General features: G+C 39.4%; 3 protein-coding genes, 1 long non-coding RNA gene and 7 other non-coding genes across 11 annotated transcripts; 2 read left to right on the top strand and 9 right to left on the bottom strand.

The window, feature by feature from the left end:
* Nucleotides 1-1,168: 1,168 nt before the first annotated feature.
* map2k1 (mitogen-activated protein kinase kinase 1) lies at nt 1,169-10,976 on the top strand. The gene is made up of 11 exons (XM_059335223.1): nt 1,169-1,447; nt 6,907-7,117; nt 7,548-7,694; nt 7,935-8,012; nt 8,345-8,396; nt 8,669-8,793; nt 9,644-9,851; nt 10,035-10,099; nt 10,206-10,264; nt 10,379-10,424; nt 10,510-10,976. Exons 1-11 carry the CDS (start codon nt 1,365-1,367, stop codon nt 10,621-10,623), a joined length of 1,188 nt encoding a protein of 395 aa, XP_059191206.1. The 5' UTR covers nt 1,169-1,364; the 3' UTR covers nt 10,624-10,976.
* Nucleotides 10,977-10,997: 21 nt separating this feature from the next.
* LOC131973268 (uncharacterized) lies at nt 10,998-12,146 on the bottom strand. The gene is made up of 3 exons (XR_009394552.1): nt 11,906-12,146; nt 11,476-11,725; nt 10,998-11,287 (listed from the first exon to the last, which is right to left on the bottom strand). It is a non-coding gene; the product is annotated as an uncharacterized LOC131973268 (long non-coding RNA).
* On the bottom strand, nt 11,362-11,429 carry LOC131974040 (small nucleolar RNA SNORD18). The gene has a single exon (XR_009394612.1). It is a non-coding gene; the product is annotated as a small nucleolar RNA SNORD18 (small nucleolar RNA).
* On the bottom strand, nt 11,798-11,865 carry LOC131974042 (small nucleolar RNA SNORD18). Its single transcript, XR_009394614.1, has one exon. It is a non-coding gene; the product is annotated as a small nucleolar RNA SNORD18 (small nucleolar RNA).
* On the bottom strand, nt 12,069-12,140 carry LOC131974039 (small nucleolar RNA SNORD18). The gene has a single exon (XR_009394611.1). It is a non-coding gene; the product is annotated as a small nucleolar RNA SNORD18 (small nucleolar RNA).
* A 965-nt stretch (nt 12,147-13,111) lies between the features above and the next one.
* rpl4 (ribosomal protein L4) lies at nt 13,112-16,823 on the bottom strand. Its single transcript, XM_059335224.1, has 10 exons — nt 16,733-16,823; nt 15,841-16,012; nt 15,603-15,709; nt 15,220-15,358; nt 14,833-14,957; nt 14,266-14,395; nt 13,924-14,080; nt 13,635-13,718; nt 13,331-13,451; nt 13,112-13,241 (listed from the first exon to the last, which is right to left on the bottom strand). Exons 1-10 carry the CDS (start codon nt 16,733-16,735, stop codon nt 13,164-13,166), a joined length of 1,116 nt encoding a protein of 371 aa, XP_059191207.1. The 5' UTR covers nt 16,736-16,823; the 3' UTR covers nt 13,112-13,163.
* On the bottom strand, nt 13,524-13,591 carry LOC131974041 (small nucleolar RNA SNORD18). Its single transcript, XR_009394613.1, has one exon. It is a non-coding gene; the product is annotated as a small nucleolar RNA SNORD18 (small nucleolar RNA).
* LOC131974037 (small nucleolar RNA SNORD18) lies at nt 13,798-13,869 on the bottom strand. Its single transcript, XR_009394610.1, has one exon. It is a non-coding gene; the product is annotated as a small nucleolar RNA SNORD18 (small nucleolar RNA).
* On the bottom strand, nt 15,034-15,132 carry LOC131974043 (small nucleolar RNA SNORD16). Its single transcript, XR_009394615.1, has one exon. It is a non-coding gene; the product is annotated as a small nucleolar RNA SNORD16 (small nucleolar RNA).
* LOC131974044 (small nucleolar RNA SNORD16) lies at nt 15,419-15,517 on the bottom strand. The gene has a single exon (XR_009394616.1). It is a non-coding gene; the product is annotated as a small nucleolar RNA SNORD16 (small nucleolar RNA).
* Nucleotides 16,824-17,803: 980 nt separating the features above from the next.
* On the top strand, nt 17,804-23,271 carry zwilch (zwilch kinetochore protein). The gene is made up of 18 exons (XM_059335496.1): nt 17,804-18,001; nt 18,216-18,258; nt 18,355-18,447; nt 19,382-19,518; nt 19,649-19,839; nt 19,977-20,050; nt 20,127-20,282; nt 20,433-20,504; nt 20,586-20,679; nt 20,771-20,823; nt 20,917-21,019; nt 21,119-21,198; nt 21,301-21,457; nt 21,579-21,607; nt 21,688-21,824; nt 21,922-22,017; nt 22,750-22,865; nt 22,969-23,271. The coding sequence occupies exons 1-18, from the start codon at nt 17,952-17,954 to the stop codon at nt 23,052-23,054; spliced, it is 1,767 nt and encodes a 588-aa protein (XP_059191479.1). The 5' UTR covers nt 17,804-17,951; the 3' UTR covers nt 23,055-23,271.
* Nucleotides 23,272-23,435: the final 164 nt, after the last annotated feature.

Genomic DNA, 23,435 nt, shown 5'->3' with positions numbered 1-23,435 from the left:
ACCCATAAGTATAAAAAGTTACAGACAACACATGTTACAACTGGTCCTAATTCAGTCTTGATAACCTTCCTGTAGTGCGATTGAATGATGCTTTGTTCCGTGATGAGGCTGCCATTGGTTGATTCAGCAACTGACTACAAGTGGTGATTGGTTCGTCTTAATCAGGCGCCACTACATTAAGAGCAAGATGGCAGCAGCGTAATGCTAAGGGACAAGCTTGTCTTCCAACCGGCCACACCAGGAAACACACATACAGCACCCAAAGAAGAAGAAGAAGAAGTAATAAAATCAAGAGCTGTGATATGCTGAAGTCAGTAGTCATAAAAATTAAGTCTTAAAAAAGGTTAGAAATTGTATTTTGTTTTCTTTTGTTTCCATCAGGTATATCAGGTAGATTAATTGGATTTTGAGTTTAAGGAGCCTTTTATTTGTTTTGTTTACCTTTGGCCTACCCTGAGCCAATGGGAGTTCTGTATGTTCGAGCTAGTTAGGAATCCTGTATATTTTGACAGTGAAAGGCCATTGTAGATAAATCACAGTTGATATACATTCAACTCTCAATCTTGTGGCTGCTTGAGACTTTATTTCATGTTGTTCCTCAGACCACACTTACCAAGACTTACCAAGTGGTATATACAGTATTGTGCAAAAGTTTTAGACTGGTGTGAAAAAATGCTGTAAAATAAAAAAACTTAAAAAAAAAAAAAAAAAATAGATCTTAATATTTTTTCTATCAATTAACAAAATGCAAAGTTAATGAACAGAAGAACCATCAATTCTACCAATTCTACCTACTGTACAGGACTGTTTATAGTAAAATCAAATAAATAAACTCCACCTCTACCAGCTGTAACATTAAAGTAATGCTCATGTTAATGCATCAATAATTCTAACCCAATGATATAATGTGCCTTATTTTGAAATGCTGCATTCTGCATAGAGTAATTATTTGCACTTTCAGTTCATTTTCAAACGAATACTTTTGTACTTCTACTTCAGAAAAATATTTTACTGAGTATTTCTAAACTGTATATCAGAGTACTACTAGTACTTCTTCCACCACAGATGTAATACCATCCATCACCAGCAGAGGGGGAGCTGCCCCAGGCACAGCCATGCTGTCCGGAAGACGAATGTAAATATTTTTGTGACGTATCATCTCCCGGATCATTCACATCCACCCATTAAGAAGAACACCAGCTCCTCCAGCTCATGACTGCACAGCTGTGTGTTTTATTCTGTCAGTCTCTGTCGACTAAGCCTCACTCTGCCTCTTCTGGCACCACAAGCTCGGTTTTCTTCGGAGTTTCCATATTTATCCCTGAGCTCGAGCGTTTCTCCAGCATCTTTTTTCTTGCAGAAACATGCAGAAGAGAAGGAAGCCAGAGCCGATCCAACTCAACCCGATCCCTGATGGAAACACTATCAACGGCACCGGAGCCACAGAGTGAGTGTCAATATTCAAATACAACAGATGCTCAGAATGGGGATGTTGATAAAGGCTCACTGATTGATGATTTTCGTCAAATTCATGTTCAGTGTGCCATAAAAGCTCGTGACAGCTGCAGGCACATATAGATAACTGAATAACCCCTTTATAGTGTGTGCAAACTCCTGTCTAAGGTCTCGAATATGAGATATCATGTTAGACTCTGCACCAGGTGTGTGTGTGGGTGTGTGTGTATGAGTGTGATTGCATGAGCTCACCATGTTTAATCTAGTGCTGCATGCTCATCTTTATTGTTATTGATTCATACATTGAGATGTTTTTAATACATCAAATTATTTATTATCTAAGTTCCCAGAACACACCACACAGATGGCGGTTCCCTGACATAAAAAAAGACTAAATAAAAACAATAATAAAATAATCATAGTAATAGTAATGTTACCCTACTTGGTCAGAGTCTGCTGAAACAGGTTACTAACATTAATCTGTTATCTTTTGGTTGTTGTTGGGTTTTTTTAGCATTTTGATCAATTCTTGAGTAAAAAAAAAAAAAAAAAGAAAGAAAATCTAGCACCAAATGGGTGGAACAAATGATATCAACCCAAAAACTCCTGCAACAACAACTTATGGATCATAATTGAGCATGGAAATGGACTTCATATGTTATTATCATAATGTTCTCAATCTGTATACACTTTAATCATTGTAATTACTTGATTCATTTTTATTTGAGATGTATTACTAGAACAACTTGACACACATTGCTGAGCTGCACCTCAAATTAATGTTCAGGTTCCCAGTTCTCAGATGATGTACACACGTATGTGATTTCTACTGTTGACCTGCTATCTTCCCCTAAAATCCACTGCCCCTTACCCCCAGTTCTCTAAATAATGGGGTGAAATGTTAAGGTGTCTTACTACATAAATGGTCCACAGATATCATCAAAAACATTTAATTTGTGTCCAACAATAGGTTATGTTTCCATTGACATGGTTTATTTCTTTATTCCACATTCTATTTCTTGGCCAATCACCATTTTTCCAATTAAGAGCAATTGTACATTTACCTTTAAATACACGTCTACAATTCTAAATTCTTTGGTTTGTAAGTGTGGATTGGTAGAGATATACACCAGAATAAAAAGCTTATGTAAAACAGCGATTTTATGTTGCAACAGCGAAAATGTTCACAATGCTTTTTTGTTACCTCATGATTGATCATATAACAGTGCTTCTGTGCAGAGAAAACACAAGCATCATTTTTTTCACAGAAGACGAGGCAGTGAGCTGGTTCCAGGGTCCTGGTATTGTTCATGCTGGCTCACTGCTTACAGGGACACGTTGATGGATCCTAGCCATCATTAACAGTAATTTGTATCACCTGTGTGTGATACGGTGTGTGTGACGAGCAGGTCGCTTCATCAGTCTAACAGCCCACTTGGTGTGGACAGTGATTACTCAGAGATTGACCTTTACAGGGAGGCAGTGTGTAGAATAATATCTCTGTGTGTTTGTAGAAGTTCTGTGTAGGCCTGTTCCCACCACTGTTTTGACAAAACACAGTAATGGAGATATTAAATAGTTGTGACACCGTGCTCTAGTTCTCAGTGCCGAGAGAAAAAAGCCCAGTCAGTCCAGCAACAAGCTGCAGCAGTTGAGATGAAAATTATATAATGTGTCATTGCTGATGATGGCTGAGTTTATGATGTGTTTTAGAGGTGGAATATTTCACTGTTTCATCATTAGATCTCACATCTGGAGGCCATTTTTGATATTTTGCAATTAATTACTCATATCCTGCTTTAAATCTGAATATAATATTATAATAATAGACTTTTCAGCTCAGCATTTTAGCAATATTTCAGAGGGCTCAAAACCATTAATTATTTTCACTTTCTCCATTGATTGATTATTAATTCAGCCTATGAAATGTCAGAAAACAGTGAAAAATGCCCATTGGTCACACAAGGTGACATCTTTGAATAGCTTATTTTAATTGCACCGACTACAAAACAAAAGGATATGCAGTTTATTATTGTTTGAGACAAAGAAAAGCAGCAAATTCTCAAATTTCAGAAGCAGGAACAATCATAGAGGGGAGTATCGCCTGGCTTTGTTTATTGCTGATGACATAACTGTTTGGCTGGAGATGAGCTGTAACGTGCTGAGAAGCAGCACGTCGGGATGAAGCAACGATCTGAAATCTGAATCTGATATTCAGAAGTCTCTGCTGTTTAGGAAACTCGTGTGTATGTGTGTGTGCATGTGTGTGTGTGTGTGTGTGTGTGTGTGTGTGTGTGTGTGTGTATATCTAGTATAACTGCTGTATTGTGTACTGTGACACTCAGACTGACAGGCTGCTGACCGAAAAGCCATGCAGCCTGGTGTCACTCAGACCTCTTTTCCATAAAAAGACACTTTTATCTGGGTCCACGCATTCAACTGTCTGAGGCTCTGGGGAACAGCAAATCATGTTTCAGGCCAGTGATGCTAGATGACGGTCTGCAGGCACACAGTTGTAGCTCACACTCACAAACATGTACACCCACATGAAATAGACATGGGGGTAAGATTAGCGATAGTTGCATTACAACTTGAAATGTATTATTCCAATAATAAACCAGTATGACTGTATGTATTATAGAGAAGTAGGCTGATTGCTTCCAAAAGTGTAAATGTCAAGCAGGGCAAATTTACAAATAACATCAATGATGCTCTGTTCTGTGTAAGTGTCACTGTAAGCCATGACAGAGAGGTGGCGTGCACAATAGTAAGACCCTGAAAATGAAGCAGCTAAATTAAATTGAACCACCATTATTTTAACATTTACAGCTGTGATTTTTCTACTGTGACATTTCAAAATGAGTTTATAAGGAGTTAGTTAAAACACATATACCAGTTGTTTTCAATAGAAAAGGGAGAAAATGCTCATGTTTCAGAACAGACACATAAATTAACACACTATTTTGGGTAATTTGTACCAGCACGCTGGAGGATCGGAGGCTCACACCAGCAGCACAGGTGTTGCTTATTGGGTGCAGATGAGCTTAATGCGATCAATGAGCCTCTCATTGAAACCAGACCATTCCATTCTGGTGAAAAGGAGTTGCCATTACAGCCTGCAAATGCTTTCTCAGCGTGAAATGGCGGGCAGCCATGGGAGAAGTGTACTGAGTGGCCCACATAATGCCAGCCAAGCATGTAATATTATCAGAGGAGATCTGAGAACAAATAAAAACAACCTGTTCCAGATAGACCTGTTCAGGCAATTTGCTAAACTCCTGGATAAGATATGCCTGTATCGTTTAGGGAATATTTATAGCTTTACAGGAAAGTGTTGCTGTTCATTCTTTAGTCTTGGATTGTTCTGTGCAAAGAACTATGTGATCTATGTCTTTATATAAACACACAGTGTGCATGTAAATATGCAAAAAGAAAATTAATGATTAATCCACACTGTATAGCTGACCGTTTGCTTGTGGTTCTGATTCTTCACATCACAATCTATATAGTGATAGTGATACAGCAAGGACAAAAAACTACAAACCAAGAACAGGACCAAGACTAGGTCATAAAATTAATTAATAATAGAATAATACAATTGTGATACATCAAACTTATGTGCATTTTGTCAGAGTTTAACTCGGGTTTTATAGTGGAAAATGTCAATCAAAGTCCTCTGTATTAAAAAAGCTAGGATGTTATCATGATCCATTTCCTTTCAGTCCACTGTGATCCATGTTGGTGGGGAAAACAGCAGATTTACAGCAGTCTTGAAGGGATAACAGTATGAAGGCCTTATGACTGCCGCCTTTTATGTTATTCTGGTTTGATTTTTGTCACAAGCTGTTGCATTCAAGTTCTACTAGCTGTCCTTGGACATTGTGTGGATGTAGCACAAAGGGCCAGCATCGTGCTCACCTTCTCCTGCACCCAGGAAGGGGGGGCTGCAGTGTGCAGCTCCTGTAGTCCCGCCCACATACATATTGTGTGGAGTGTGTTTCAGGCTGCTCCTCTTCTCAGCATCTCCAGCCTCCTCCACCTCCAGCTCTTGTCGACAAAACGCCCACACTGCCCACAACCAAACTCAACACCACGTCTCCATGGATATTCAGGGCTACTGTCAAAAATAAAAAGCACTTAACCCTCTCTTTGCTGTGTGGTGGAGAAGAGGAGAGGAGAGTGCTATGCCCTGCTCTCCACTGAGTCGTGATTAAGTACAAAGATAAATGAAAGTATATCTACCACTGAGCATGAAGGAAACCATCGTATTACCATCTGATCTGCGTGCATATATAATAGCTGAGCACAATTAAAGATGTTTTTTTTTGTACAAGCTCAAGATCGAACACCTTTCAATAGCATATAAACTTGCAAATATTCTCAAAATATTAGTAAAAAATGCTCATTTGTTACCTCATTTTCATTAGTCTACATCAACAGGCGTTTAAAGTCGCAATCTGATCTACAATCAGTTTATATCTCATCATTTTAATCACTTTATAACTTAACCTCATTCATCTTTACATTACCTTCTCATAAATTTGATGATAAATGCTCAGACTGTTGCAGTGCGTGCAGTGTTTTAGAGACACTGAGAGTGAGAGGGGAAGGAGGGGTCAAAGAGCAGCATGACAGAAGAGTTCGCTCCCCAATTGATTTCTCAAGGAAATGCATCTCCATGACAACAGCGCCAGGAGAGCGGCGTCAGCGCTCAGAGGAACTTCGAGCTTCCTCACACAGGGATGTGTGAAGGAACAATAAAACACACACTGCGAGCCTTTCTGTCTTCCTGCTGGCTTTCTGCCTGGCTGCTGGTTTTCCCACAGGCACGTGCAGCAGTAGCTGTCACACACAAAGCTGTCACTATCTTTCCTTCAAGGTTTCAATGACATAATAGATCTTGACGCTTGATGGATTGCCTTATGTTCATAGTGTTTTCTTTTCATGCCACTTTCTACCTTTCTACCACTACATTTAAGAGGGAAATATTGTACTTTTTACTTCACTACATTTATCTGTAAGCTCTAGTAACTTGTTACTTGTTACACAAAACATACAAAGAGCTTGTAAAATATAATGTTTTGTTATAAATCAAATTACTCAGCAGTATAAATGTACAGTTGAAACAATTAATCATCAACTATTTTTCTGCATTGAGCATTTTTACTTTTAATACTTAAAGATTTTTTTCCCATGATTTTACTTAAATACTACTAAAGTAACATTTTATATGCAGGACTTTAACTTGAGTATTTTTACAGTGTGGTGTTAGTACTTTTACCTCAGTAAAGGATCTTGTCTCCCGCGGGGAACAGCCGAAACTTCTGGTAAAGAACATCTGCATGAGTTCCATCTGAATGGACTCAAGGACCTTTTTTATTTAGGGAAGAATTCATAAATAATGCATGAATTACTTACTTTCTCTCTGTCTTTCTTTATCTTATTTCTAAGAACAAACTTGGAGGCACTGCAGAAGAAACTAGAGGAGCTTGAGTTAGATGAGCAGCAGCGGAAACGCCTGGAGGCCTTTCTGACACAGAAGCAGAAGGTGGGAGAGCTGAAGGACGATGACTTTGAGAAGATCTGTGAGCTGGGTGCCGGCAACGGAGGAGTTGTCTTCAAGGTCTCGCACCGGCCCTCGGGTCTGATTATGGCGAGGAAGGTAAGCTGTGGCCCTGATGGCTGGTGGTAGGAAGGTCTGCAGTAAAAACACTGGGGGAAAAAAGCTTTCAGAAAGCCTCTCACTGTATCCTGCAGACATGTGCACACTGGATATATAAGAAACAGTTTTTCTTCTTATGTTTGTCAGAGAGGCATCGATTTTTACAGGCTACATCATTGTTTTCAGAGAGTGTGGAGTTAAATTTGCCTCATTTTCCAGACAACAGTCAGACACTGTATGGTATCCACACTTACATAAATATCAACCAAAACCAATATATAATCATTTTTACTTTTGAACATTTATTTTATCATGTATGGTATGTAATGCTCCCTGTCTGTATATGCACAGAGGAAGACTGAATGTCCTATGATTTCTGTTCTGTGTAATTGAAGAACCTAAATAAAACCTAATGTCTGCTGTGTTCCAGCTGATCCACCTGGAGATCAAACCAGCCATTAGGAACCAGATCATTAGGGAGCTGCAGGTGCTACATGAGTGTAACTCCCCCTACATTGTGGGCTTCTACGGAGCTTTCTATAGCGACGGCGAAATCAGCATCTGCATGGAGCATATGGTACTTATCTTTAATAAGAGTTCTGGCTGCCAGTGTGTGTATACAGCATTCACTTTGAGTGCTGCTTTAACAGACTGTGCCGAAAGTGTCTTAAATGTTTTTCCTTTCATGTACAACCTCATTAGTATTGAAAGAAATGAATTTTGTTTAATTGTGTCGCATTTCCCTGAATGATGCTTTGAATTTCAAGGAGCCCTTTCAGTAGATGCTTCCCATATTTTCCTTTCTTGCTGGCTTTAGGACGGTGGCTCCCTGGACCAGTCGCTGAAAAAGGCAGGCAAGATCCCAGAGCAGATCCTTGGCAAAGTCAGCATCGCTGTGGGTAGCTCCAACACCTCTCCTACCAGTTTTCTGTTCTGACGGTCACACTGTGGCTATATTTGTTTTGTTTTTGGATATAGAACTGCGTTCATCATGATGCATATGTGCTAGTATGTTATGTCTTTTGCACTACAAATTAATCAGAAGACTCTGCTTGTCGTATCTTAATTTAACTGGAAAAATTCTATTCTAAATGGAAAATAAGAAACATGTTTCTCTTAATAAAAAAAAGTCTAAATGTGATCCTAAACTGTAATTAAATAGGCCTTCAGGTTGTAATCAGGGCCTTGAATCCTTGTTGTGCTGATATGCCATATTTATCTTTGCAGGTCATTAAAGGGCTTTCCTACCTGAGGGAGAAACACAAGATCATGCACAGAGGTCAACCACTATTTCATTATAAATATAAGGTTTTGCCCCTTTACAAGACCTTTAAATGTATGAATTAGACTGTGTGCTTTAAATAACTTGAGGCAGGGTATGACCGTTATCCATATTTTACATGTATGTAGATCTTTGCTGCACTGTTTTACATGTGAATGAAAGGAAAGGAAATGTTATAGAGACGAGCACACTCTGCACTTCACGCACTGTGTGTCTGTGAACACTGGCCCACCATGTTCTCCTAAATATACTGCATGTCCCTCTTTCAGATGTCAAGCCCTCTAACATCCTAGTGAATTCCCGCGGTGAGATCAAGCTGTGTGACTTTGGAGTGAGCGGACAGCTCATAGACTCCATGGCCAACTCCTTTGTGGGCACTCGCTCTTACATGTCTGTGAGTTAAAATGGACACACTCCTCCTTTTCTGCTGCTCTCATTCACACATTAGCCTTTACAATTCCTGTTACATTGAAGTAAATCCCAGATGAATATGTGTGAGGCAACAAGAGTCCGCAGTTCAAACTCAATTCCCTATTTCGGTGACTCACAAACTGGGACTGGCTTTATAAATAGGCAGGAGGCTGGTCTTTTTCTCTTTTCAGCATCAGCTCAAAATTTATGTTAGTGAATCACAAACTAATGAAATTTCTGGGTGTACTGGTATTTCACTGGTAGAGTGCATATCATTAAGGCCAAGCGCCTGGGGTATAAGTCCGACAAAGGGCCCGCTTAAAAAATATATTAAACTTCAACTTACACTAATTTGTATTAACATAAGTCACTGATGCAATGGATGTAAAACAATGTTTTTATTAATTTGCTGCATGCATCATTTTTTTTTTAACCAAAAACTGGTTTCTCAAACTGAGACATGACGTCTGTGACTTGGATATGAACACTAGAACATATAACTGCTGGCTCAGCATTACGAGCAACTCCAGGCTCATCATATTGCCCATGTACACGTAGAGTGCCAGGGCAAGGGATCTAACTTCCAACCTTTTAATCATTGGATGCCCATGCAGTACTTGTTAAAGGCAAGAAATGTGTTAAAATGCCATTCTGAATTAAGTATTGTGTTTCTGCAGAGATGGTGCTCAATTTAGATTTTTCAGTTTGTGCATGTCACTATTTGAAATTTGAATATTTTTTGGTATGCAGCTGTATTTTAACTGCAACTTTTTTATTACTGTACAAAGCAATGACGGTTGTAGTAGTGATATAATTGTATGCATGTTGTGCAGCCGGAGCGTTTACAGGGCACCCATTACTCTGTTCAGTCGGACATCTGGAGTATGGGTCTGTCCCTGGTCGAAATGGCCATTGGACGCTTTCCCATCCCGCCGCCTGATGCTAAGGAACTGGAACAGATTTTTGGCTTCCCAGTGGAGGGGGAGGCAGCCTGCGGCGAGTCCTCCCCAAAGCCACAGCCACCCGGGCGACCAGGCAGCTGTAAGTCTGATACGACTTTAATTTTATAATTATGGCAGCTGGTTAAAAAAGTTTCAAAAGGTCTACAAGGAACACAAGAAATGACAGCATTGTCTATTGGTGTCCCTCCGTCATGAGTTCAGAGGACACAGTGAATTATTAGAGAACGTTAACCTTTTTTTTTTTTTTTTTTTACCCCTTCAGCATACGGACCTGACAGCAGACCGCCGATGGCAATATTTGAGCTGCTTGATTACATAGTGAATGAGGCGAGTTTGCCAATTCTATGAACACATCCGATCATGCATGCTGGTTTCGGCCTATATTGTGATATATTTGATCCATTCAGTGCTGACAGGACCTTTTCATTTTCAGCCTCCACCGAAGCTGCCCGGGATATTTAGCCCCGACTTTCAAGACTTTGTGAACAAATGGTATGTAGGAGAATATTTTCTGGCATTTATAACCAACTGAATAGCAAGATCAGTTTTTCTGCCACCTGGTGGTATTAAAAATACACTACACTCATGTTATGATGTGTTTTGCAGTTTGATTAAGAACCCTGCAGAGCGAGCAGACCTGAAACAATTGATGGTGAGTGTCCATATTTATCAGTACTCATTGCCAAAATGTTTCATCACCCCTTTAGTGATCCTACAGACCTCTTTTTTTAAATCAGGTGCACCAGTTTATCAAACAGTCTGAGGCAGAGCAGGTCGACTTTGCCGGCTGGTTGTGCAGTACCATTGGACTCAATCAGCCTTCGACACCCACCCACGGCACAGCAATGTGAGGCCTGGTGTGTTGACAACAAAGCCCATATCCCAAGCTCTTCTGATGACTGGGTTTGTATTATGGGTAAAATCTCTTTATACTGAGTGCTAAATGGGTTTAAAATTTGTGCAATCAATAGTTGTATATTTAGTGTACAAACCTACATGCCAAGTGAAATTAACTATGTATTGAACAAGTCTTCGGGCTACATTGCAGGCCTGCCTGAAAAGCCATCTTTTTCTAATGCTCAGATTATTTAATCATGACAAATGCTGCTCTACCTGTGTGCTTGATATTCTTCTCTGCCTTGTGTCCTTACCAGCGCCAAGTCTTTGTTAGCTTATGTGAAATAAATAAGTCTTGTGAATCAAACTTTTGAATGACAGGTCTGACTCATGCAAACAAATTATTTATTCATCACTGAACTCTGCAAGCACAGAGATTTATGCCTTGGGTTTGGCAGGTGCTCCCTTCTTTCCTTTAGCCTTGATCTATGGAGAGAATAAAACAGATTTTAAAGTCACAACAACTCAAGTCTACAATTTTGCATGCACCTCAAATTTTGTAGGTTTTTACAGAAGGGTCATGCTCGAGGATGGCAAGACATCTTGCAGTCATGGCATAAAGATTCAGGTCAATCCTTCAGAGGATTCTTCTTCAGTACTCTGCAGTTGATCTTCTTGCTGCAATGACAAAAACATCCCAGCCTTAACAATGTGAACTTCTGCTAAACTACAAGTTTGTAATGAACAATGGGTGGCTCAGGACTTCCATATAATCAGGGTTCAGAAACACGGACCTGAAGTGGGAAAATCATCATAGTTGACAAGCTAAAATACATTTCAAGAAGTTAAAAGTGAGTGGTGCTTACCTTGGTGTACGAAGTGCTTTCTGGATCTCCTCACTCTTCAGAATCCTGCTCAGGTCTGTGTCTGTTTAAAGTCACAATCATTTTGAGTCAACACTTTTTGCTTATATTGCAAATTGTGCCAGTTCTTACAGTAGGGTCATGCCAGAGGATAGCAAGACGTCTTACAGTCTTGGCATAAGGGTTCAGTTTGAGCATTATCCTCAGATTCTTCAGAGGATTCTTCTTCAGTACTCTGCGGTTGATCTTCTTGCTGCAATGACAAAACAACCTCCCCTTAACAATGTGAACTTCTGCTAAACTACAAGTGTGTGATAAACATGAGTCGCTCAGGACTTCCATATAATCAGGGTTCAGAAACACGGACCTGAAGTGGGAAAATCATCATAGTTGACAAGCTTAAATAAATCTCAAGAAGTTGAGCAGTGCTTACCTTGGTGTACGAAGTGCTTTCTGGATCTCCTCACTCTTCAGAATCCTGCTCAGGTCTGTGTTGGTCATCTTGTGCATGGGCAGGCTGGAATAAATAAAGCATCACAAACTTAATTCCTCATGTTTAAGTGATGAAAACCGTAAACTGACAAGTCTTGATGCTCAAACTCAGAACTTCGTTAAATATCACTAAGTTTCAAAAACACGGACCATGAAGTGGAAGCTCATCACTGATGTGATCAACAACAGTTTTTCTTGTGCTACAGTGTGATGGTTCCTTGAACACTTACTCTTAGCCGACCTTCAGGGAAGCAGGTTTACGCCAGGTGCCGTACAGCTCATCCAGCATTCAGAAGTTGTCAACCAGGGGCGAGCCTCAGGACCTCCAGGTTCAGTGATGCCCTCATAATACAGCACAATGATTAAACACTCAGTTGAATAAACATTTAAGGTAATTTAGGGTACATTTATTCAACATTAAAATAACCATAAATTTAAAATAAGGAAAACTCAAATGTCAGCATGGCTACCATTCAACACAATTTGGGTTTGTAATACCCACTGCATAACAATACTCAGTAATAGGATAACAGACCAGATTAGTCTTTGTAATGCCAACACAGTATTCAATTTTAAATTGGAACACACCTGGGATGTTTCCGAAGGCTTTGGCGACAGCGTCTTGGTAGATTCATGGTCCTCAATTCTTTTTTCTCCTCGCAAACACCCCCCAGTGCATAATTTTTTTTTTTTTTTTTTTTTTTTTTAAATCAAGCCATGAGGCAGAGCAGGTACTTTGTTTTGCTAGCTTTGCATTACCACTGGATGCTTTAAACCTGACGCGAACCCACAGCGCAGCAAAGAAAGGCCTGTTGTGTTAACAACCCCATATCCAGAGGTCCTCCCATGATTGGGTTTGTATATATTTTAAGAGTTGTACATTTAGTGTACAAACTGACACGGCAAATGAAATTAACTATACGTATAGAGTAGGTATTTGGGCTGCACTGCAGGCCTCCCTGAAAAGCCATATTTTCCTAATGATCAGATTATTTAGTCATTACAAACGCTGCTCTACCTGTGTGCTTGATATTCCTCTCTGCCTGGTGTCCTTACCAGGACCAACAGATGAAAACCTTTCTAAGCTTATGTTAAATGAATAAGTCTTGTGAATAAATTATTTTGAATGACTGGTCTGACTCCTGCATTTCAAACAAATGATTTATTCAATCACTGAACTCTTGTCTGCAAATACAGATTTATGCCGTGGCTTTGGGTTTAGCAGGTGCTCCCTTCTTTCCAGGCTTCCTCTTGGGCTTCAGCATCTTAGCCTTGATCTACGGAGAGAACACCCAAGGTTTAAAGTCACAATCATCAATTTGAGTAAACACTTTTTGCTTATATTACAAATTGTGCAAGTTCTTACAGTAGGGTCATGCTTGAGGATAGCAAGACGTCTTGCAGTCTTGGCATAAGGGTTCAGTTTGAGCATTATCCTCAGATTCTTCAGAGGATTCTTCTTCAGTACTCTGCGGTTGATCTTCTTGCTGCAATGACAAAACAACCTCTCCTTAACAATGTGAACTTCTGCTGAACTACAAGTGTGTGATAAACATGAGTCGCTCAGGACTTCCATATAATCAGGGTTCAGAAACACGGACCTGAAGTGGGAAAATCATCATAGTTGACAAGCTAAAATAAATTTTTAGTTAAAAGTGAGCGGTGCTTACCTTGGTGTACGAAGTGCTTTCTGGATCTCCTCACTCTTCAGAATCCTGCTCAGGTCTGTGTTGGTCATCTTGTGCATGGGCAGGCTGGAATAAATAAAGCATCAAACTTAATTCCTCGTGTTGAAGTGATGAAAACCGTAAACTGACAAGTCTTTTGATGCTCAAACTCAGAACTTCGTTAAATATCACTAAGTTTCAAAAACACGGACCATGAAGTGGAAGCTCATCACTGATGTGATCAACAACAGTTTTTCTTGTGCTACAGTGTGATGGTTCCTTGAACACTTACTTGTAGCCGACCTTCAGGGAAGCAGGTTTACGCCAGGTGCCGTACAGCTCATCCAGCTTGCGGAAAGCACTCTCGGTCCAGATGCAGAAGCGCCCAACGTGACCACCAGGGGCGAGCCTCAGGAGGTTCAGTTTGTTCACGTTCTGAAGAGTGATGCCTTCATAATACAACACAATGAGTCATTTAAAGTGTATTCAAAACATGAGAACCACTGATGGCACAAGAATCAGAAACTGAAGTATAGCAATGCCTCTGCCAATTAATGTTATCTATCATTAACCCTGATGTTCTCTATCCATTTAGCTAACAGTAATGAATTCAACATTCGAACAAATAACACACCTGGGATATTTCTGAAGGCTTTGGTGACACCAGCGTCTTGGTTGTAGATGATGCATGGTCCTCTGCGTTGGATGCGTCTGCGATTCCTCATCTTACCTTTACCGGCACGCATGCGCTGAGAGGCGTAGACCTGAGAATGGAAAGTTGTTATTCAGACACACCTTTAAAAAAAATAAATAAACCCAGTAATGTCAAATATATACTAAACCTAAGCAGTTATCAAAGGCAAAGAAACAAATGTATCTCACTGAAAGTAACAAGATTAGTCTGAGGTCTTACTGCTACACTCCATATCATACATATGGATCAGATAACAGATGCTGAGAATCATCATGCTTTAATCAGCATGTACTGTAAAGACACTGCTTTTTTCTTAATATCTTTACTTCAGGCAATTAAACGTTGCTCAGGGGATTCCTCCTGAAAGGACTATGTTTTACAAAAAAAAAAAAGCTATGATTCCTAAACTATCAAACATCATTCAAGCTTAAATCAGCACCGACACTTTATGGTTGTGGTTCCCCAATGTTGAGTTAAACCAAAACGGAAAGTTAAATTGTAGATTACCTTCTTGATGTCGTTCCAGGCTTTCAGCTTCTTCAGCAGGAGCACTGCCTCCTTGGTCTTCTTGTATCCCTCAACTTTGTCTTCAACCACCAGTGGGACCTCAGGGATTTCCTCAATGCGGTGTCCTAAAAGACAGGAATGTCATATGAAAGATATCCACACAAACACTTGTGGCTGTCAGACTACAGTGTAGCGAGAGCTTGCTCAGAACTCAAACACATCAATACCTTATGACAGCTTAGAGACAGCAGGCAACTGTCACTGTACACAGGATCAGACGCAAATTACACCATCATGGCAAGACAAATGTAAACTACTTTAATATTACTGACTATCATACAACTATATACATTTTTTGTGTCAATGAATTTTGTTCTTTGAGCTTACCTTTGGACATCACCAGTGCAGGAATGGCAGAGGCAGCCACAGCAGAGCAGATGGCATAGCGCTTCTGGGTTGTGTTGATCCTGCGGTGCCAGCGGCGCCAGGTTTTGGTGGGGGCAAACATGCGACCTCCACGACACATCTAGACCAAAGTCAAGGATTTGACCACTGAAGTAGTACAAGCATTGAAGTTCTTAATACCTGCTCAGACTCAATGTTCTTCAAACAATCTGTGCCAGCATATGACAGTAGGCATCTGTCACTGGTCACAGAGTCAGTCGCAAATTACACCATCACTGCAAGTCTTTGTGTCAGTTCTAGTTCTTAAACTTGTGAAATGGGACAAAAATATATAAATATAACGTTTGAATGTAGTCAAAGGATACATTTCCAAAAGCACCCTGGCCAGAGCGGTGAGTACCACCACCTCTCACACGAGGGATACGGGCCACAGCTCTTCCTGTACCCCAGGACTCTGCACTGGTCTGGTGCCCTGAAATAAACACAATCACAAACCTAAATTACAAACATCAGATTTGTGAATGAATTAGCTCAAATGCCATCTTAAACTATGGTGGCCGATCTCAGTCAACATGTCTCTTCAAGAAAGGCATACACACTCACCTGCCAGTTCACTGACTGCATAAGGCTGGCGGTTGTTCTTGCGCATGTTTGTGTGCACAAAATTCACCACATCTGGGCGAATAGGGGCCTTGAACACAGCAGGCATGACAACATTTTTGCCTGCGGATTCTCCTTTCTCGGAATAAACCGAGATCAGGGGTCGGGCACAGGCCTAGGGAAACAAAACGATCAGCATCAAGCTTCATGTAGATACATGACATTTGGTTTTAGAAGGTAAAGCATAATAATATACAGTAGCTCTTTCAGAAGAATGTATATTCCTTAAATAACGTGTCCTTCTGACATGCCATTTCGTCAGTTAGCATGTGGGCCGAAACGCCGCTGTCTTTCAGACCAGTCTGATTCAACTCGTGTATAAATCAAGCGCATCTCGCACCTAAAATGACAATTGCAGCGAGCAAAGTACAGTAACATTACGCAATTTGACTAATTCACGCAAAAATCTGTCTGACTACCCTAGCTTAGCTCTTTTATGCTAACTTGACTTAGCATGCAAGAAATAAACGTCACATTACTCAAGCCTTACGACGGTGCTCACGCCGTTAAGTGCACACATATACAATTTAAGAGTATAACTTACAACGAGGAAAACATAGATGCCATCTAAATAAGCGGCATCTACCAGCCGCTTGTTACTAATCTACAACTGAGGCTACAGCCACACGTGGAACTGGGTTAAACTACTTCTCGTCCAAAATGGCTCCTCGTGTTAGCTTCGCTAGCCGGGAGCATTGCAACTCTCTACTCTTTTAATTGTCAATCCAAGCTTTCCACGGGCAAATGATGTAGTCTTACTTGATAGATACAGCTAATGAGAAACACTCTACATATTTTATAACATTTCAACAGCGATCCAAGTGTAATTTCTCACCATTTTCAGTTATTAGTTTTCGGCTCGCCGGGAACCACGCTCCTTACGCTATGGCGGCCACAGTAAAAAGGAAGTTGGTACATCTCCCTAAATGCTTTATGCCTCCGCCTGGACGAATATCACTTCCGCCGGCACATTCTTTCCATTATTATTTTGCTTTCCGCAACGAAACACACATGATAAAATGTACATGTATGTTAAAAAATAATTGCGTATGCATTTTCAATAAAACTGTCACGGCTAAACAAAACCACTTTAAAGTTAGTCTCTTCAGCTCGGACTATTTCTTTACGCCATGTTGGCGCAGGAAACGTATGGCCGAACTATTTTCTCTGTAACATGTTTTTAATAAAAATAATTTTATAATTTTATTTTTGTATATATATTTTTGCTTTTGTGTGTTGAGATCATTTATACGCGTTGCTGATTTAATTTATGCTTTTCTAATATGTAAACTTATAAACTAGATCAGGGATGGGCAACTGGAGGCCCGGGGACCGCATACGGCCCGCACCCTCACTTGAAGTGGCCCTCAGCACAACAACATGCATTTGAGTATGAAATCTTAAAAGTGCAGTGTAAAAATGCACAAAATTACTTTTATTTTAGCAATTAATGTTGGTCTGCTGTTCTTTCACTGAAAAAAAAAAGAAATCACAGTAAGTGGTTAATTTTTTATTTGCTTCAAACCTTTTGTATTCCTATTTATTCTGTTATACTTGCATTTTAGCATGAAATATGTGAAGTTACTGCAATGCAAACATATTTAAAATAGCAGTTTCACCATATCTGGTTAAGTGCACGGTCCTATATGTGGCCCTGTGGAAGTGTCGAGGAAAAATTGTGGCCCTCCTCCAGCATTTCAGTTGCCCATCTATATATACATATATATATATATATATATATATATATATATATATATATATATATATATATATATATATATATATATATATATATATGTTGATGAGAGAATTTAGTTAGTTAGATGTGGTTATGACCGATAGAGGGCAGCATTACGCTGCCGGCAACCTAGAAGAAGAAGAAGAAGAAGAAGAAGAACTACGACCTCATGACGTCAGCGCCAGAGTGAGCGCGCGACTGTCAAAATAGCAGCAGCGAGTAGCAGCTCAAAGTTCATGAGCCTGTTAAACTCTGTTGATACCTGTTGTATTTTATATACTTCTCTGTAACAGGTGGTCGGTTCTAAAATTTTGCAATGGGTCTAAAAGTGATATCAAGTGCTAAGGAGTTTTATAATCTTCTTCGGTGAGTTCACTTTTGACGCTTAAAACGTTAACTTATAACACTAGCCTTTTTTAAAAGCTAACGTTCCCGTTAACGTCATATAGTCGCAAAGCAATCGATGAGTTGTGAGCTTTTAGCTCATGTTCACTATTTGGTTGCTTTAATTTTCTGTACAAGATTATGTTGCCGAAGTCCGGTAGCTTAATTTGTGTGTTATATGTCGTTTTATTGGAAGGTCTCTTCAAGAAGACGAAAGCAAAGAGTCATGTATATATGAGGTGATTAAATTTTCCCAACGGTAACGATACATTTTTATTTGTTGTATGTGTCTGTTATATAGTAATTATGTTGATGGAGTATGTGATCATTCTCAGGAGGATATCCAAATGTTAAAGATGAATGGAGACAGAATCCCTGTACTGAATATGTACTGTGGAAGCCAGCCAGTCTTCATCTGTGAAAAAGCTGTAAGTAATCTTAATGCTGTGACTCATTAAATATATTCAGAGTGTCTGCAAGCCCTAGACAAGTATTATTGTGTGATACGATAACTGATCTGCTTTTTAAAAATCTATGGTGCATGGTCCTTTTGAAAAAGGTGTAAAAAGTGCACATTCACTCTTATAGATTAAATAGGAATCAGTCCACTAGCCTATGTTCCAGTTCAGTATCCATAGTTTTATAATAATAATAATAATAATAATGATAATAATAATACATTTTATTTAATTAATTATAAAATTATTATTATTATTATAAAATAAAACAATAATAAAAAAACAGCAATGGCAGTAATAATAAACATCAATAAAACAATAACAAATAAGAAAAATAATAAAAAATCAACAATGACAGTAATAATAAACAACACGAAAACAGTACAGACAAAAATTGGCAACATTAATAAAATTATGAATATATTAGGGGTAGGCCAGTCAAAACAGGTGCGTTTTGAGATGTGACTTGAAGGTTGAAGGTTGTTAGAGACCGGATGTACTGAGGGAGTTTGTTCCAGAGTCGAGGGGCAGAGCAGCTAAAAGATCTTAGTCCCATTGTGGCTAAATGGGCGGAAGGGGTGAGGAGGAGTGAAGCAGAGGAGGTCCTGAGTGTACGGCAAGGTGTGTAGGTTTGAAGGAGTTCAGTGAGGTATGAGGGTGCAAGGTTGTGGAGGGCTTTGAATGTGAGGAGCAGGATCTTGAAGTCAATACGAAGTGGATCGGGAGCCAATGAAGCTGTTTGAGGACGGGAGTGATGTGCTGTGTGAATGGACTTCTTATATGATCACCATGCACCATTTGAAAGGAAGAGATATAACTCAAGATACCTGCAGATACTCTGAATTTCTATAATCATGTTGTATTAAAACCACTGGACCATGTTTTTGTTTCTTTATTTTACAAGGTTCCAAAAATCGATGAACCTGATGATCAACCAATGACTGAAACATCAAACTGCACTGACAATAGTGCTGATGATGATGATACCAATGCTCTTCAGACAGAATTGGGACCACAACCGCTCACAATCATGAAAGCAAGGTGACCAATGCTAAAAAATGTAACACTTCATCCAAATGAAGAAAAGTGCAAGTAGGATAGTACAACCTGCGTATCTAACAACCTGTAGATGACAACTGAAGTCAGTTTTTTTCTTTATCTCTTTATATAGGCAGTTGCTGTCTTTGTACACGATATCTCAAAATGCTAATGTGCCAGCTGTGGATAACAACCCTCCCTTACACCCTCTGTGGGTGCGATGTGACATGTCTGATCCAGCTGGAACAACCTGGTTTGGAGCTGAAACAGTCTGCACAGGCAATAAAGTGTCTGGTGTCAAATTATACTCTGTTACATGCAAAGGTAAAGTTGAAATTATTCATACATCTGTGAATAACCCGTCATTTACATTATCAGTGTCATGGATATTTGTTTTTAATAAAGTCCTGTGGGACTTTTGATGTTTCTTGCCTTTTTTATTCCATTTTAAAATGTTTTAGGCTCAACTGTGGACAAAAGATCTCTCATAACTTTGGATGAGCTAAAACAAGAGCACAAGAAAAGGCACCCCCAGGTAAGTGAGCGTGCATCTTGTCTTGCATGTCAGTTTGAATGCATGTTTATACACTTGCCTCCGTCAATGCTCCCAGATGGCGATTAAAGGCAGCGCCAGGTTCTGCTTGTTTGGCTCCAATGTTGTTGAAAACACTGTGATTGAGTCACAGAGTAGTGTGACAGTGGATTTCAAATGGAGCCATGTGGAGAGTATCCTTGAGACCCCACCCCTGTCCTCTACAGCAACACTGGTAGGCTCCAGTAATTCACACTAAGTACATAATCTTTCGCTACCATGAATACTTTGCACAAAGTTGCCTTTTAATTTAGTGATACCATTTAAAATATAGAATGAAGTCATGCATTTTGTGTACTTGCCCTGTTTTTTTGTTCACATGCAGAATATCAAAGTTGCCAACGGGGACATGAGGAGCCCAATGTATGAGATGTACAGGGAGCTAGAGTTTCTTCAGGTTTGTGTAATCTGAGATGGATGGGTGTGAGTTTTAATACACAAATGGACAACTAAATATATCAGATCCCTGTTGTTTCAGACTCTTGCTGATGGTTTGAGAACTGGTGAGACTGAATGGATGGAGCCTTTGGAAAGCACATCAGCTGTAAATCTGACCAAGGCCTTTTTAGAAGGTATCTGCATTGTTGAATCAATGCACTTTCAATATGATTTCAGCTAACGATTACTTATAAACGTTATTTTCTTTTTCCATTCTTCCTTCAGAGCTCCAGGGCACTGCAAAGACACTACAGGACCAGGCTGCAAAAACAGCTGAGGTATGCTTGTGTTAATATCAACTTTTCACAAATTAATTCATTTCAGGAAAAAAATGTGGTAGTTTTCTGTTTTTTTTTAATCTTTTCTTTAAGACCACAAAGGTGAAGACTGAGTCAGAGAATCCCATTTTCAACTCTTTCTTGGAACGAGGCGATTTGGATTTTGTGGAGCAGCTGTGGGTTCGGATGAGAAAGAGTAAGTCTTTTCTTTCATAAAGGAAATCAGGATTTTCTGAATTAAGCATTACCAACCAATAGTGACAATCATTAAATTGCATTTTGTAATTTATTACAGGTGTGACTTCATTTCAAGACATTGGAGACTGCCTGAAATTGGTCACAGAAGCTCTAAGATACGGGGACATCAAACCCTGGGTATGAAACGATTTAGCTTCTGAAAATCACTGAGAAATTATCACAGGAGGAAAGATTGGGGATTCTTGTTTGTTAAGTTTTTTTTTTTTCCACTTCCTCCAGATTCACAGAGACAGCAGCAGCTCTCTCAGCAAGCTCATCCTGCAGTCTTACCACCAGCAGATCGATCATGTGTCTCTCACAGGTGTCACCCCTGTCCACATGCTGCTAGAGATGGGTCTGGACAAGATGAGAAAGGACTATATTAACTACCTCATTGGTAATCTCTTACTTTTCACGTTGAAGCTCTATATAACTCAGATTTACATTTAAAGTGCATATCATCCATTCAGGACAAACATTGCTTTGATCTACTTTTGCAATGGATATTTTCCCCTCAGGTGAAGAATTGACAACTCTAAACCACTTGGTAAGCTTAAGGTTTTATTGACAAATATTTTCAAATAATTATTAATAAAATCTTCTAAGTTTGAATATTTTACTCCATAGTGTTATTACCTGAGCACTGAGGTTGATGTGCAGGAGCAAGTGATCCGACTCAGGAAACTGCACCATCTGCTGGAAATAATTGTGACCTGCAGTACTTTCCTGGGTTTGCATTACGACCGGCTCTTCCTTCTCACACAGTGTGTACATTTGCCTTTTTTCTAGTGATGTATGAGCAAGAAAAATGTCTTTCATAAACATGACTGTAAGATAGAAATTTGGATTGGATCCCCATAGATCATGTTTGCAGCACTACAAAACAAACCCATATGACGAGGAGCATCAATTCAAACTGCAAATCAAACCTGCGCTGATCAGCCATTTCTACCAGAAGTAAGGAATACAACCTCTTACATACGATCTGCTTCATCCAAAGAAACTTGTATGTAATATAAAGAAATTGCTATGTTTGTCTTTTAATTCACGTTCTAACAAACTAGAATTTTGTTGTTAGGGCTGCGGATATGGAGAAAAAAAATCTCAATCTTTTTTACTAAATACCTCAATATCAATATTGTGACAGCATTGGAGAGTTGACTAATGGTGATTTTACAAAATATTTACACATCAGTAAAGTTGAGATAATGAACCAGTGATAGAAACTATATTCAGATGTGTTCATGAGGTTCGTTGTACTTAGTATTTTGAGCAACACATTTACTTCTACACAGCTGTGATCATAAGTTACTGCCTGCCTCCAAATACAGCTGCAGTGTTCAAACCCACTATGTCCTGAGTATTTTTATGTATTGACAACATAATTTAAAACTGCACTCTTGTAACCTGGCCAAGGTGGATTCTGTGACTCTAATCCAACATCCAAAATCAGAAATAGAGTGGCTCGTTCTTAGCCACTAAACATTATTCCATTAATGCTGGTATACAGGACAGGGAAAAGGCTATGGGTGTATAAAAAAGACAGCAGGAGCGAGAGGGATGGCAAATCGGTTTGGGGTTGGATGATTTCAAATATTAAGAATCTTTCTCCAGAATTGCTGACTCCAAGCTGCTAGCTATAAAGTTTAACAAGAGCAACTGTCTCATCCCTTTATGTGTGTTTCACAGAGAGCAGCCAGTCATGTGGGGGGCTGAGGTGTCCAGTGGCCACGGGCCTCGTGAGGTCAGGACATCCGTACAGCTCAGTGACAGACCACTGGTTGATCATGTCATCTTTGAAACAGGTGATCCTTTTGCACCACTCACAATATAGCACATACCATAAAGTGGTTATTATCCATGTAAAGTACAGATAAAATATTTCTTTTTGACCTGTTGTGTCTTTAGACCCAAATGAAACAGTGAATGGGGACAGTAAGGATCCTGCCTTCTTCTCCACCATGGTGTGCTGTAGTCTCGTCAACTTCACATGAATTTACACAGAGTACTACTGAACAACAAAAGAGGTGTTTTATTGTCATTTTTGATATTCTCATCACCAATTTACATGCTTTAAAATGCCAGAAGAAGTAGCCAGATTACCTTATACTACATCACAAAGTGTATGTTTCTGGTAATATACTATTTGTATACTATTTGTATTATTTGTGTCAACATTTTCTGAATAAACAACTTTTGGTCCTTTTTAAATGTATGATCTGTGATGCTGTCATGGGTTTTATAATTGCATCTTTTTTTAAATCACATTTGGTTATTTTTTTCCCCCAATGTTTATTCTAGCATTTGAAAGATTTTGAAGTTGTTTTTTTTTTTTGCTGAACACCTTATAACACAAAGTACAATAGATCACAAAG

The sequence above is a fragment of the Centropristis striata genome, chromosome 6 (genome assembly GCF_030273125.1).
Source record: "Centropristis striata isolate RG_2023a ecotype Rhode Island chromosome 6, C.striata_1.0, whole genome shotgun sequence".
Taxonomy (NCBI): domain Eukaryota; kingdom Metazoa; phylum Chordata; class Actinopteri; order Perciformes; family Serranidae; genus Centropristis; species Centropristis striata.
This window is presented reverse-complemented; position numbering and strand designations above follow the sequence as displayed.